At 32.2% G+C, this 13,548-nt stretch overlaps 1 protein-coding gene across 1 annotated transcript in view; it reads right to left on the bottom strand.

Moving 5' to 3' along the window:
* Nucleotides 1–375: 375 nt before the first annotated feature.
* The window catches only part of LOC148234477 (proton-coupled amino acid transporter-like protein acs), a 51,507-nt gene continuing 38,334 nt past the window's right edge, over nt 376–13,548 (bottom strand). Inside the window, exons 7-8 of the mRNA XM_088188403.1 lie at nt 5,675–5,844; nt 376–762 (exon numbers count right to left, since the gene is read on the bottom strand). Coding sequence (XP_088044529.1) covers nt 518–762; nt 5,675–5,844 — 415 coding nt within the window. The 3' untranslated portion in view covers nt 376–517. The remainder of the gene's footprint in view (nt 763–5,674; nt 5,845–13,548) is intronic.

A 13,548-nucleotide genomic window follows, 5' to 3' on the forward strand; every position in this document is an offset into this window, starting at 1 on the left:
CTTTTCGTAAAAAGTGAGGTAGTCTATGTATATGTTTTTAAAAATCAATAGTAATAAAGTCCACTCAGTTGAGAACCATCAATTATTTCCTCATCGTCATTCTCAGTCAGAGGCATTCAATTCTCATCAAAAAATTTGGCATATTAGCACAATTGTCGCGTTCGAAAAGACGTGCGTGCCCACGGAAATCTCGATCGGCTGAAAATTGCATCCGCTCCCCGAGAGAGGAAGCCATTATAGTTACGTTAATTTTTAAATTCGCGCAGAATTACGTCCAATCATTCAATTGCGTCTACGATACGAAGGTCTCTATAGGGCGCTAAAATCTCAGCAAACACCTTGGACCGTAAGGGGAAAGTGAGTAAAACGGCCTCGTTACATTAATTGTCACAATATATTAAATACGGTACTGTTACATTGTGTATAAATATTACATAATTAAATTTAAAACTAGACGATATATGGCAAATAAATAGGCGCACTAGGCGCAAGCGTCGGACGACGGAGATAGGAACGTTTAGGAAAATTCACGCACGAGGGCGTCGAGGCTGGTGTAAGTGCCAATGATCAGACCAGAGATGCCCACCAAGACTAGGAAGCCGTTCTTGATGCCCATCAGCCAACGCTCGGTCTTAGTCTGGTACTTCCACCACACACACGACTGGATAAGTGCTGGAAACGCCAGCCCTAGAGCAGACAGGCACAGGGCTCCGAACAGCGAGATAAACAGGTCCAGTGCCGGTACAGCCACAGCCAACAAATCTGCAACAAACAGTAAATATTTAGAGAAGATAGTAAAAATAGTCAAAAACGTTTTCAATAGCAAAAGAGAGATTTCTGCTGCTAAAATTCATCGTCCACTTGTTTCAGTTTTTTAATTTTAAGAATTATTTATTCAAGTGTCTTTATTAGACTTAGATAAGTTGAGAACTACATAATGAAAAATACATTGCACTTAAGAATATGCTTTGTTTATGCCATTTCTTTTAAAAAATACGTTTATTTGTTCATGTATAAAGCACATAAAAAATAAAGCACATCTTTGAAATACACTTTACACATATTGATTTTTACTCACATTAAAAATAATATGTAAAAGTAAAGTTGTAATCGACCAATAGATAATATAGGTTATATATGAGGTCCTATTGGTAACTTTTTGTAAGACAATGCGGCCTAGAAGATCTAAAAAATTTGACACTCCTGCTCTAGGATTTTGCATAGAAACCCATCTACCGATTCTTACCATAAAATATTTATGGATGAAATGTAACATTTATTGTTCCTACATCCTTGTGATGGTAATGATTGATCAAATTTGGTATCAAAACCTAATATTTTTTTCTTGTGTAATACGTGACTGTTTTTAATGTAAAATATGTGTACATTGTGGTTCTTTTAGTTTTGTAAACTGTATTTATAATTATCTAGTTGAAAAGTAGGTATATGTATTATTCTTTTCAATGTAATACAGATGTATTGAATTCATCAAAAACATCAGTGAAATTGAATCATACGGATTTTGCTTATGATTCGATAAATCGCAAACGACACATTTGTTTACACGACAGAGCAAAAATTATCCAACCGTACTTAATAATACCTAGCACACTTATAATTTTATCAATACACAATTTATACTTGTTTACCTGTTTATTGATATGAGCTGAATATATCGATTTTTGTTACTATTATTATTCTTTTCACAGTCCTCAAATGTCCTTGTGTTTATACGCATTACATATTATATTTACATTAATATCATCTTTCTGTAAATCTTGCGAAAATCAATTGAAACTCAAAACTTATGAAAAAAATAATTAAAATATTCGCAAAATTAAAAATTTATATTAACTCTTAAAAATTTTCTCGCATGAAAAAAGCAGTTTTTTTTTAGTAAAATTTATCAAATATTTTTTTGTTATTACCTCATCGTAATTATTCTTTTTTAAACCATCTAAAAAGGTTGCATCGAACAGACATCTTTTAGCGGAAGATCTGGAGAGTAATTAGAATGATGAATTTGAAGCTTTCGTATTTTTTTTTTCATAACCTGTAAAAGCACGTTATCATTTTGAAAGAAAACGGTTTTGAAATTATTGAATAATTTTTTTGCACTTTCATTATAAATATAATAAAATATTTTTAGTTACGTTAGGGGTCAATATATATATGTATAAAATATCTGAAACTTTAGCAACCGGTTTTTAGTTCAAATATAAGGGAAATAACAATATGTAAAAACATATCTTAAGCATTAAAATGGCATATAATGAAAATTCGTTTTTAATTACATATGTAAAGTCTTATTTAAGATTATATTATACATATTTAAGACGATTGACGATTGGATTTACTTTGCCTTTAACCCTTTGAGGAGGACCGTCGTACATGTACGGCGGTCGTTCCTTAACTATTTTGAGATACCTCAGATAGTTATATATTTACATATATAACTGAAGATACAATAAATAAAAAAAACATTATTTAACATAATATTTTTTTAATTTGCTTAAATTATTTCTATAAAAAAATATGTTAATAAATTAAAGCATGCGAAATAAATAGAAATAACAAATATTATTTTATAGTAATTTTTAAAAAAATACTGAAGGCCTCTGTATTGATATAAAAAAATACAAAGGCCTAATAATATATAATAAATATTTAAAATAAATTACCGAAAATTATGCAAGAAAAGTGTTTCGTCGTTTTTAAAAAGTTTTTGAAAATTATTGAATAATTTGCAGTTTCATTACAAATATAAAAAAATATTTTTAGCTGCGTTAGAGGTCAATCTAAAATTTTAACATCCGGCCTTTAGTCCAAATTTAAGAAATTAGCTAAATGTAAAAATATGCCTTGAGCATTATTGAGTCATATGATGAAAATTCGTTTTTAATTACATATCTAAAGTATTATTTAAGATTATATTACACATATTTAAAATGCGTAAAAAAGCAAATAGAGCAACGCAATAGTCCGATCTTGACGACTGGATTTACTTTGTCTTTAACCCTTTGAGGAGTATCGCCGTACATGTACGGCGGTCGATCCTTCACTATTTTGGGGTACCCCAGATAGTTATATATTTACATATATAACTGAAGAAATAATAAATAAAAAACATTAAAATTATATAATATTTTTTTGATTTTATAAATTAAAAAGCTCTTTTTAAAATAGTAAAAAGTTTAAAAAAATCAAATGTTAAAATTGAAATATTGACGTAAAGTTAATTTCAATCTAATCTTATTAAAAATATGTCATTTTTACATATTTTTTTTCTATGAAAATCTTTGTTAGTCACTTATGTTTAATAAAATTAAAATTTTGAATTAACAAAATATTAAAGTAGCACATTAGATTTTAAGCTTTCGTGAGCATCTTGTATTAACCTTATGCCTTAAGATGGCCCAAAGCAAAAAACAATTTAAAAATATATAATTAAAAACACGAAAACATTAAAAAAACACAATTTAAATCAACAGATGTGTGTGAGAAGATGTTGAGCAGTTGGACGGCCATTGCCAGAAGAGAGTTGGCAATTGCTCCAGTCCTATCCTTTACAGATAAGAACTGTGGACGCGATCGAGAACTATGACTGCCCTCCGAGGTCCACATTTATCGACTTCAATTACATAAAAACTTTTGCGAGTTGACAATGAAACGTATTCAGCGCTCCCAAAATAAAATCACTGGCAAACAGGAATCGATATTACTTACATATATTCCTTTAAGTATAAATACCGAAGAAATGTACGCTGTTCTTTTTCTAGCTACAATTTATTTCATTGGATCCATGTAGCAGAATCAGATTCTAATATGCTGCGGACTAGCGCATCATAAAGAGTGCTTATAAAGTAGCAGGCGTTTTTAAGCGTCTCACTGATATATTTAGTAAAAGGGGGCTTTTAAAATAATAAATAATCGATATCCAAGGCAATAAAAAGAAAATTGTGCGACCTTTAATGACATTAAAAGACAATTAAAATCTCACTTCCATAAAGAATTGAGATAATTTTAAAAATTATCTAGTCTTCTAAATATAATAATAAAACGAGCGATTAATTTGCTATGTCATTATCATTAATGAGCAATAAATATCGCAACGGACTCAACTAAAATCCCTGCGGTACTCCAGTATTATATCGTTCTAAAAATTATATTTGATACTTAATGAACTGATATTTCACAATTAAATATTTTTTACTAGGTAATTGTGATTCATTTTATCAAACGCAATTTCATTTATTGATTTCGAAATAATGTTGAAAAACGAAAAAAAATCCATTGGGTTAATGACAGTTGATCGAGATTTTTCAGTTGAAAAGCATAAAATATGCTGTTTACAAATGCGCATACGGTGAGATACAGTCTCTTTCGCTCGCTCACGTGCTAAGTAACGAGAGTGAGTGAGAGATAAAGGCGTGCGTTACATGCGCTCCGCACGCCCACTTCATCTCACTCACTCTCGTCACATAACACGCGAGCGATCGAAAGGGAATGGTATACAATATGAACAAGTAATTTCCTAATTAAATTACGAGACGGACATTTTATGCTCTTACCCGCATAGTGCGACATAGTTTTTTATTGTAGAAAAGCTGCTGTTAATAAATTAACCAATATTGAAATTTATACCAATATAATAAATAAACTAATAACACAACAATAACACATAAAAATAAAGTTTCGTACTGTAGTTCAGTCATACATAAAATTTCTAATATTAAAAACATAGAAAAATGTTATATCAATAATAGTGTCAAATGCTCCTTCATTGTCCGACACTCGATGTTACAATGAAATTTAAAAATAGACACTTATCGAACACTTAGATCAATTGAATAAAAAACACCGCGAGCTAATAAAATCTCATAAAAAAACTTTACTAGGAATAAATATTAATAATAATAAAATTGTATACACAAAAATAACATTTAACTTATGAGTTATTGGTAAAAATATGATAACATAATGAAATAAAGATTTATCGAAACAAGCATCCAGCAAAACTAGTTGAACAACATTTAGAATATGTTAAGATCTTGCACACTTTTCTGCAATATATTTGTGAAATCAACCACGCAGTTAAATTTTCTTTAGAGAAAGTATATAACTCTCTTACGAAATATTTTTAGTATGACTTATTTATTCATTTATATCATATCTTATTAAAAGTCCTAGTTTTATATACAAGGCACCCTGTCACTTTATTTATAAAATAATTACTAGTGGTTTATTGTCGCTTGTACTCTGATTTCAAAACACCGATGAGTATGATGAGCAAATTGCTGTCACTATAAAAACTATTTGAGCATATTAATATTTTATTTTTGGTTGCTTTACATCACCATCTATTTATTAGTTAAGCTTTTCGCTTATCCATAAATTAATAACAAAAAAAAAAAAATTCCACGCAAAGAATCCTTTGCTGAAACCTTACTTAGAAGTTTGCATTTTCAGTATGCAAAGAATAAAGATATTGAAAGTGTGCAGCAGAGCGTTCAGGAATAACAAGCGACGTACACTCGAATCTCAAAGGCTGAAAAAAACCATAGTGGTGTGTGGACCTCTCACGTGTTGTCGCTATAATGGAGCTCTTTAATGTGAAGTGTAACCTAACTCGTGACGTCAGACTTAAATTGTTCAAAGGGGGCTATATACTCACAGGTGATGATGACGAGTCCTGTGCGCACCGAATACTCCCAAATTGTCTTCTTGCTAGTGACTAGCGGTCCGATGTAGTGATTCCAGGTGATGTCAATTGCCACATAGCAGGCAATCGAGTGCGTTACAAAGATGGCAAACGCCTGGGCACCCTGCACAGTCTGCGCCAATCTGAAATCATCAACATTATTATAAAAACTATGTACATACATCTTTATTCGAATTTTTAAATCTAAATATGGACCACTATCACAAAATAATACAGAAATATTAGGTAGATATTTATTTGAAGGTCGGTAGAAGGTGGTTTGGTATATTTCACATAACCAGGAAAAATACCATCGGTAGAATGAATTCCAGTTAAAAAATAGCCACAATGATCTATGTAAAATAATGAAGCTAATTCTCAGAAGAGGCCTTGTCCTAGGTTGTGTTTTGGTGACGCGTTGCGGATGTTTTTATTTTTGGAAGGTGAACCTCGGCCTAGCCGCCCAATCTCTGTAAGATTAGACATTGACATTGAACGAGTAAAGGCTTGTTTTTCAGTACCTATGAGTAAAAACTAAATAGTTCAATACAAATTAGTATACTGCGTACAAGGTAATAAAATGTCGAATGAATCATATCGTACGTTTGGGCGAATAATTTCTATACATTGCTCTCTTATTCACATATGATATGTAAATCTGCGACTTTTTTTAGCTAAATTGAAATTAAGGTCAAAGGCAATCACCCGAACGTATACACCTGTAGACGTGAATATAAAAAGTTACATCTTTGGACGGAGAATTGCCGGAACATAACGTCAGTGGTATGTTAAAGAGATTGTAGTGAAACTGATGCTTTCGCATCTTATTGATATTTATCAGCTGTAATGAAGTTGAGGATAAAAATCAAGTATAAATGTAGTTTAAAACAAATATTTGGGAGCAACTGAATAAATGTTTTCAAAATTAATGTTGTCATGATTTGTTATTCTGCATGCCTTTTTATACAATATTTATTTTATTTAATTTTATTTACAAATCTAAGAATCATTAAGTTGTTTTCATGCTGTTTCGAGACAGCACTTAGGAATCGTTGAAGTTAAATGTTCTAGTATTTATATTTAAGTGAAAAAACAATATATTATCAGAGTTTTTAATATTTTTTTAATAATAAGTAAAGATGTCTCATTTTTGTATTTATTAATTCCTGCAAATTTTACTTTCGATTCGGATTTAAATATCAAGAGTCGCGTCAAAGATTTTATTTAAATGGCACCGCTTCAAAAAACCGTGTTAGGCCAAAAACATTATTTTTTAGTCGCGCGGTAGCAGGGTCGCATACCGACGGACAGGTTGCATTAATCAGTCCGTAAACCTGACAATAAATTTATTATTTAAATTATTGGGAAAGCTCATTTTTGTTTTCATTATTTCCTGAAAATTTTACTTGGATTCGAATCTCAAGAGTCGCGTCGAAGCGTTTATTTAAATGACACTGCTTCAAACAACCGTGCTAGGCCAACAACATTAACAAAAACCAGCTTATCGCACAGTCTTTGGTCGCGCGGTAGCGGGGTCGCATACGGATTGACAGGTTGCGTTAATCAGTCCGTGAACCTGACAATTAATTTCATATTTAAATTATTGGGAAAGCTCATTTTTGTTTTCATTATTTCCTCAAAATTTTACTTGGATTCGAATCTCAAAAGTCGCGTCGAAGCGTTTATTTAAATGGCAACCCTTCAAACAACCGTGTTAGGCTCAACGACATTAACAAAAACCAGCTTATCGCACAGTCTTTGGTCGCGCGGTAGCAGGGTCGCATACGGATTAACAGGTTGCGTTAATCAGTCCGTGAACCTGACAATTAATTTCATATTTAAATTATTTGTAAAGCTCATTTTTGTTTTCATTATTTCCTGAAAATTTTACTTGGATTCGGATCTCAAGAGTCGCGTCGAAGCGTTAATTTAAATGGCACTGCTTCAAACAACCGTGCTACGCCAACAACATTAACACGAACCAGTTTAACGCACAATTTTTGGTCGCGCGGTAGCAGGGTCGCATACGGATTGACAGGTTGCGTTAATCAGTCCGTGAACCTGACAATAAATTTATTATTTAAATTATTGGGAAAGCTCATTTTTGTTTTCATTTTTTCCTGAAAATTTTACTTGGATTCGAATCTCAAGAGTCGCGTCGAAGCGTTTATTTAAATGGCAACACTTCAAACAACCGTGTTAGGCTCAACAACAATAACAAAAACCAGCTTATCGCACAGTCTTTGGTCGCGCGGTAGCAGGGTCGCATACGGATTGACTGGTTGCGTTAATCAGTCCGTGAACCTGACAATTAATTTCATATTTAAATTATTGGGAAAGCTCATTTTTGTTTTCATTATTTCCTGAAAATTTTACTTGGATTCGAATCTCAAGAGTCGCATCGAAGCGTTTATTGAAATGGCACTGCTTCAAACAACCGTGCTAGGCCAACAACATTAACACGAACCAGTTTAACGCCCATTTTTTGGTCGCGCGGTAGCAGGGTCGCATACGGATTGACAGGTTGCATTAATCAGTCCGTGAACCTGACAATTAATTTCATATTTAAATTATTGGGAAAGCTCATTTTTGTTTTCATTATTTCCTGAAAATTTTACTTGGATTCGAATCTCAAGAGTCGCATCGAAGCGTTTATTGAAATGGCACTGCTTCAAACAACCGTGCTAGGCCAACAACATTAACACGAACCAGTTTAACGCCCATTTTTTGGTCGCGCGGTAGCAGGGTCGCATACGGATTGACTGGTTGCGTTAATCAGTCCGTGAACCTGACAATTAATTTCATATTTAAATTATTGGGAAAGCTCATTTTTGTTTTCATTATTTCCTCAAATTTTTACTTGGATTCGAATCTCAAGAGTCGCGTCGAAGCGTTTATTTAAATGGCACTGCTTCAAACAACCATGCTAGGCAAACAACATTAACATAAACCAGTTTAACGCACATTTTTTGGTCGAGCGGTAGCAGGGTCGCATACGGATTGACAGGTTGCGTTAATCAGTCCGTGAACCTGACAATAAATTTATTATTTAAATTATTGGAAAAGCTCATTTTTGTTTTCATTATTTCCTGAAAACTTTATTTGGATTCGAATCTCAAGAGTCGCATCGAAGCGTTTATTTAAATGGCACTGCTTCAAACAACCGTGCTAGGCCAACAACATTAACACGAACCAGTTTAACGCACATTTTTTGGTCGCGCGGTAGCAGGGTCGCATACGGATTGACAGGTTGCGTTAATCAGTCCGTGAACCTGACAATTAATTTCATATTTAAATTATTGGGAAAGCTCATTTTTGTTTTCATTATTTCCTCAAAATTTTACCTGGATTCGAATCTCAAGAGTCGCGTCAAAGCGTTTATTTAAATGGCACTGCTTCAAACAACCATGCTAGGCCAACAACATTAACATAAACCAGTTTAACGCACATTTTTTGGTCGAGCGGTAGCAGGGTCGCATACGGATTGAAAGGTTGCGTTAATCAGTCCGTGAACCTGACAATTAATTTCATATTTAAATTATTGGGAAAACTCATTTTTGTTTTCATTATTTTCTGAAAATTTTACTTGGATTCGAATCTCAAGAGTCGCGTCAAAGCGTTTATTTAAATGGCAACACTTCAAACAACCGTGTTGGGCTCAACAACATTAACAAAAACCAGCTTATCGCACAGTCTTTGGTCGCGCGGTATCAGGGTCGCATACGGATTGACAGGTTGCGTTAATCAGTCCGTGAACCTGACAATTAATTTCATATTTAAATTATTGGGAAAGCTCATTTTTGTTTTCATTATTTCCTCAAAATTTTACTTGGATTCGAATCTCAAGAGTCGCGTCGAAGCGTTTATTTAAATGGCACTGCTTCAAACAACCGTGCTAGGCCAACAACATTAACACGAACCAATTTAACGCACAATTTTTGGTCGCGCGGTAGCAGGGTCGCATACGGATTGACATGTTGCGTTAATCAGTCCGTGAACCTGACAATAAATTTATTATTTAAATTATTGGGAAAGCTCATTTTTGTTTTCATTATTTCTTGAAAATTTTATTTGGATTCGAATCTCAAGAGTCGCGTCGAAGCGTTTATTTAAATGACACTGCTTCAAACAACCGTGCTAAGCCAACAACATTAACACGAACCAGTTTAACGCACATTTTTTGGTCGCGCGGTAGCAGGGTCGCATACGGATTGACAGGTTGCATTAATCAGTCCGTGAACCTGACAATTAATTTCATATTTAAATTATTGGGAAAGCTCATTTTTGTTTTCATTATTTCCTGAAAATTTTACTTGGATTCGAATCTCAAGAGTCGCGTCGAAGCGTTTATTTAAATGGCACTGCTTCAAACAACCGTGCTAGGCCAACAACATTAACACGAACCAATTTAACGCACAATTTTTGGTCGCGCGGTAGCAGGGTCGCATACGGATTGACAGGTTGCGTTAATCAGTCCGTGAACCTGACAATTAATTTCATATTTAAATTATTGGGAAAGCTTATTTTTGTTTTCATTATTTCCTGAAAACTTTACTTGGATTCGAATCGCAAGAGTCGCATCGAAGCGTTTATTTAAATGGCACTGCTTCAAACAACCATGCTAGGCCAACAACATTAACACGAACCAGTTTAACGCCCATTTTTTGGTCGCGCGGTAGCAGGGTCGCATACGGATTGACAGGTTGCATTAATCAGTCCGTGAACCTGACAATTAATTTCATATTTAAATTATTGGGAAAGCTCATTTTTGTTTTCATTATTTCCTGAAAATTTTACTTGGATTCGAATCTCAAGAGTCGCATCGAAGCGTTTATTGAAATGGCACTGCTTCAAACAACCGTGCTAGGCCAACAACATTAACACGAACCAGTTTAACGCCCATTTTTTGGTCGCGCGGTAGCAGGGTCGCATACGGATTGACAGGTTGCATTAATCAGTCCGTGAACCTGACAATTAATTTCATATTTAAATTATTGGGAAAGCTCATTTTTGTTTTCATTATTTCCTGAAAATTTTACTTGGATTCGAATCTCAAGAGTCGCATCGAAGCGTTTATTGAAATGGCACTGCTTCAAACAACCGTGCTAGGCCAACAACATTAACACGAACCAGTTTAACGCCCATTTTTTGGTCGCGCGGTAGCAGGGTCGCATACGGATTGACAGGTTGCGTGAATCAGTCCGTGAACCTGACAATTAATTTCATATTTAAATTATTGGGAAAGTTCATTTTTTTATTAATTACTTTAAATTTTGCTTATATTCGAATCTCAAGTTTTCTTGGATTTTAAGAGAGTCTTTGAAACAATAGACAAAATAATAATGTTTAAAAAATTAGAGAATATCGGTATAAGTGAAATAGTTTTAAGATAGTTAAATAATTATTAAAATAAAATAGAACAAATTGATAAAATAAAGTATCTATATTCCAAAGAGAAATTAATATCTCACGGTGGACCACAGAGGTCTAAATTGAAACTATTGTACTTAAACTAAATGTATCATTATTAAATATAAAAATATGTTAGATAGTAATATCAAAATAATTATAGGTAACTATATTATAGACAAAGTTGATAATATAAAATATTTAGGAGTAATTGTAAATACAAAATTTAATTAAAATTTTAAGGAACCTTGTAATTATATATATATAAAAAAAATAGTGAAAAAATAGGTAAATTATCCAGAATGAAAAATATGTTGAGTATAAACACAAAAAAAATTACAATAGTATCATATTGCCCTATTTTACTAATTGTGCGAAAATATGATATATGTTTAATAAATTAAATGAACCAATTTTTCAAAAATTAAAAAATAGTTTTAGTATCAGAGTATTTTAATAAAAAAATAAAATTGTACATAAATTTAATACTAGAAATAGAGAAAAATTAAGGACAGTTAGATATAAGAAAACAGCTATGAAAATTTTGTACTTAATGTGTGTTAATTTGTATAATATTATTTCTAGGACAATCCGCAAAAATAAAACTGTAACGGGTTTCTTAAATAAATTAAAAGAAACATCTTCATGCATTAATAAATAAATTATAATATTAAGTGTTTTTTTATTTTCTGTTTATTTTTTATATAATATATGTATGTTAAGTTAAACTTTGTTTTCGCAATCTGTGTGATTTGTAAAATTGTCATTAATAAAATAAAACCATATATTATGAAAAGACATTATAAAATTCATGAAGATAAAGTTAAAAAAACATTTTTGCCACAAATTAGTTGAACATTTTTAGATCGAAAACCTTACACAAAAAATGAATTTATAAAATTTGTTATGATACAATTTATCGAAATAAGTCAGTTTATCTGACGTAAATCCATCAATAAGATCCTATGTTTGGACGAAAGTATTGATGTGACAAAAACTAACCAAATTAATATCAACAGTAAATTGTTGAACTTCTTCAAATCCATATGTAAAATCAACATCGAAAAACAATTATTATTCCTCAATTACAACCATTACTTTATGAATTAATTGATTATATTATATTCGTTTTGGACGTAAACTATAAAGATTTAAGTGAAAAGTTTAAAAACGTTTATATATAAGGAGCAATTTTATTTCTAAAGGCTTTTTTGCCACTTATTAGTTTGATGAAGCAACAACTACAAAAAAGTAACTTAACAATAAAGAAATCGTGTTCATCATAGACAAACTAATAAATATAGTGAAAAACCTAGTGTCAGAAGTAAAAAATGGCATTTTCTCTATTTTTTTTGCCGATTTCTTAGAAAAAAATATAAACAACACCTCTAATTTAAATTAAAGCTTAAAATAATAGAGTGCATTGAGTCTCTATATCTAGAAATCTAGGTTCGAAAAATTGAATTTTTTTAAAACTCTCTTTTGTAAGTTTTCAGACGTCAGATGAAAATTTCATAGGACTACAAAGAAGATTAACATCATTTTCAGTATTTAATTTAATTAACTGGGCTGACGTCAAATATGCGTTATTGAAATGAGTCATGAAAAAGTATTTAAAGACTATTTTAATAATACCACGGTTAAAAATCTTTGGTCAGAGTTATTCGTTGAGAAAGAATCAAGTCAATTCAAAGAATTGGCAACAGTTTTCTTTTCCTACAACTACAGTTGTAGGCAATTGAAAGTTTCATAGGCAATAGTTCACGAATTATATTATTGAAATGTATTCTTTCCTTAAAACATATTTTATTGTATTTTTTTATGATCAAGTGCATCTGTAGTAATAATTTACAAGATATTTTAACTTGTAAAGCCTCCTCAGCTGCACGTCAGCCTCGGTTATGTAAAGACAAACGCAAAATCATGTCGATCACGGTTAAAATCTAAAATAATAGCATATCCGAAGAAAAAGCTTAAATTCTAGAGATAGCGCGAAGAGTGGGGTTTAGTGGTTCTGCTATTAGAAAATCTATTAAAAATATCTCGAAACAGGAATTCTAGAGTGATCGGAAGCGTATGATGTCTGCTCAAGAAAACCGCAGAAAAAAGAATATCATAAGAAATATCGATTCAAAACTGCTGCTGCAATACAAACAGAATTGCAATATACTTCAAACTTGAATATCTTGAGACGGACAGTGAATAGACGTTTGGTTGAAGCTGGATTTAAAGCGAGAAAATGAAAAAAATCGCTTTGAATGGGCAAAAGCTCGTCGCCATTGGACCGTCGAAGATTGGAGAAGAGTGGCTTTCTCCGATGAATTCAAATTCAATCTGTTTGGAGCAGATAGTAAGCGACTGTGCACCGTAGAAAGAGAGAAAGATTTCATCCCTTATGCATTAATCGATTCATCAAGCACTCACCCTATGTGATGATC

This window comes from Plectrocnemia conspersa, unplaced genomic scaffold (assembly GCF_051122295.1).
Source record: "Plectrocnemia conspersa isolate PC_06_02 unplaced genomic scaffold, ASM5112229v1 ptg000006l, whole genome shotgun sequence".
In the NCBI taxonomy this organism is placed as follows: domain Eukaryota; kingdom Metazoa; phylum Arthropoda; class Insecta; order Trichoptera; family Polycentropodidae; genus Plectrocnemia; species Plectrocnemia conspersa.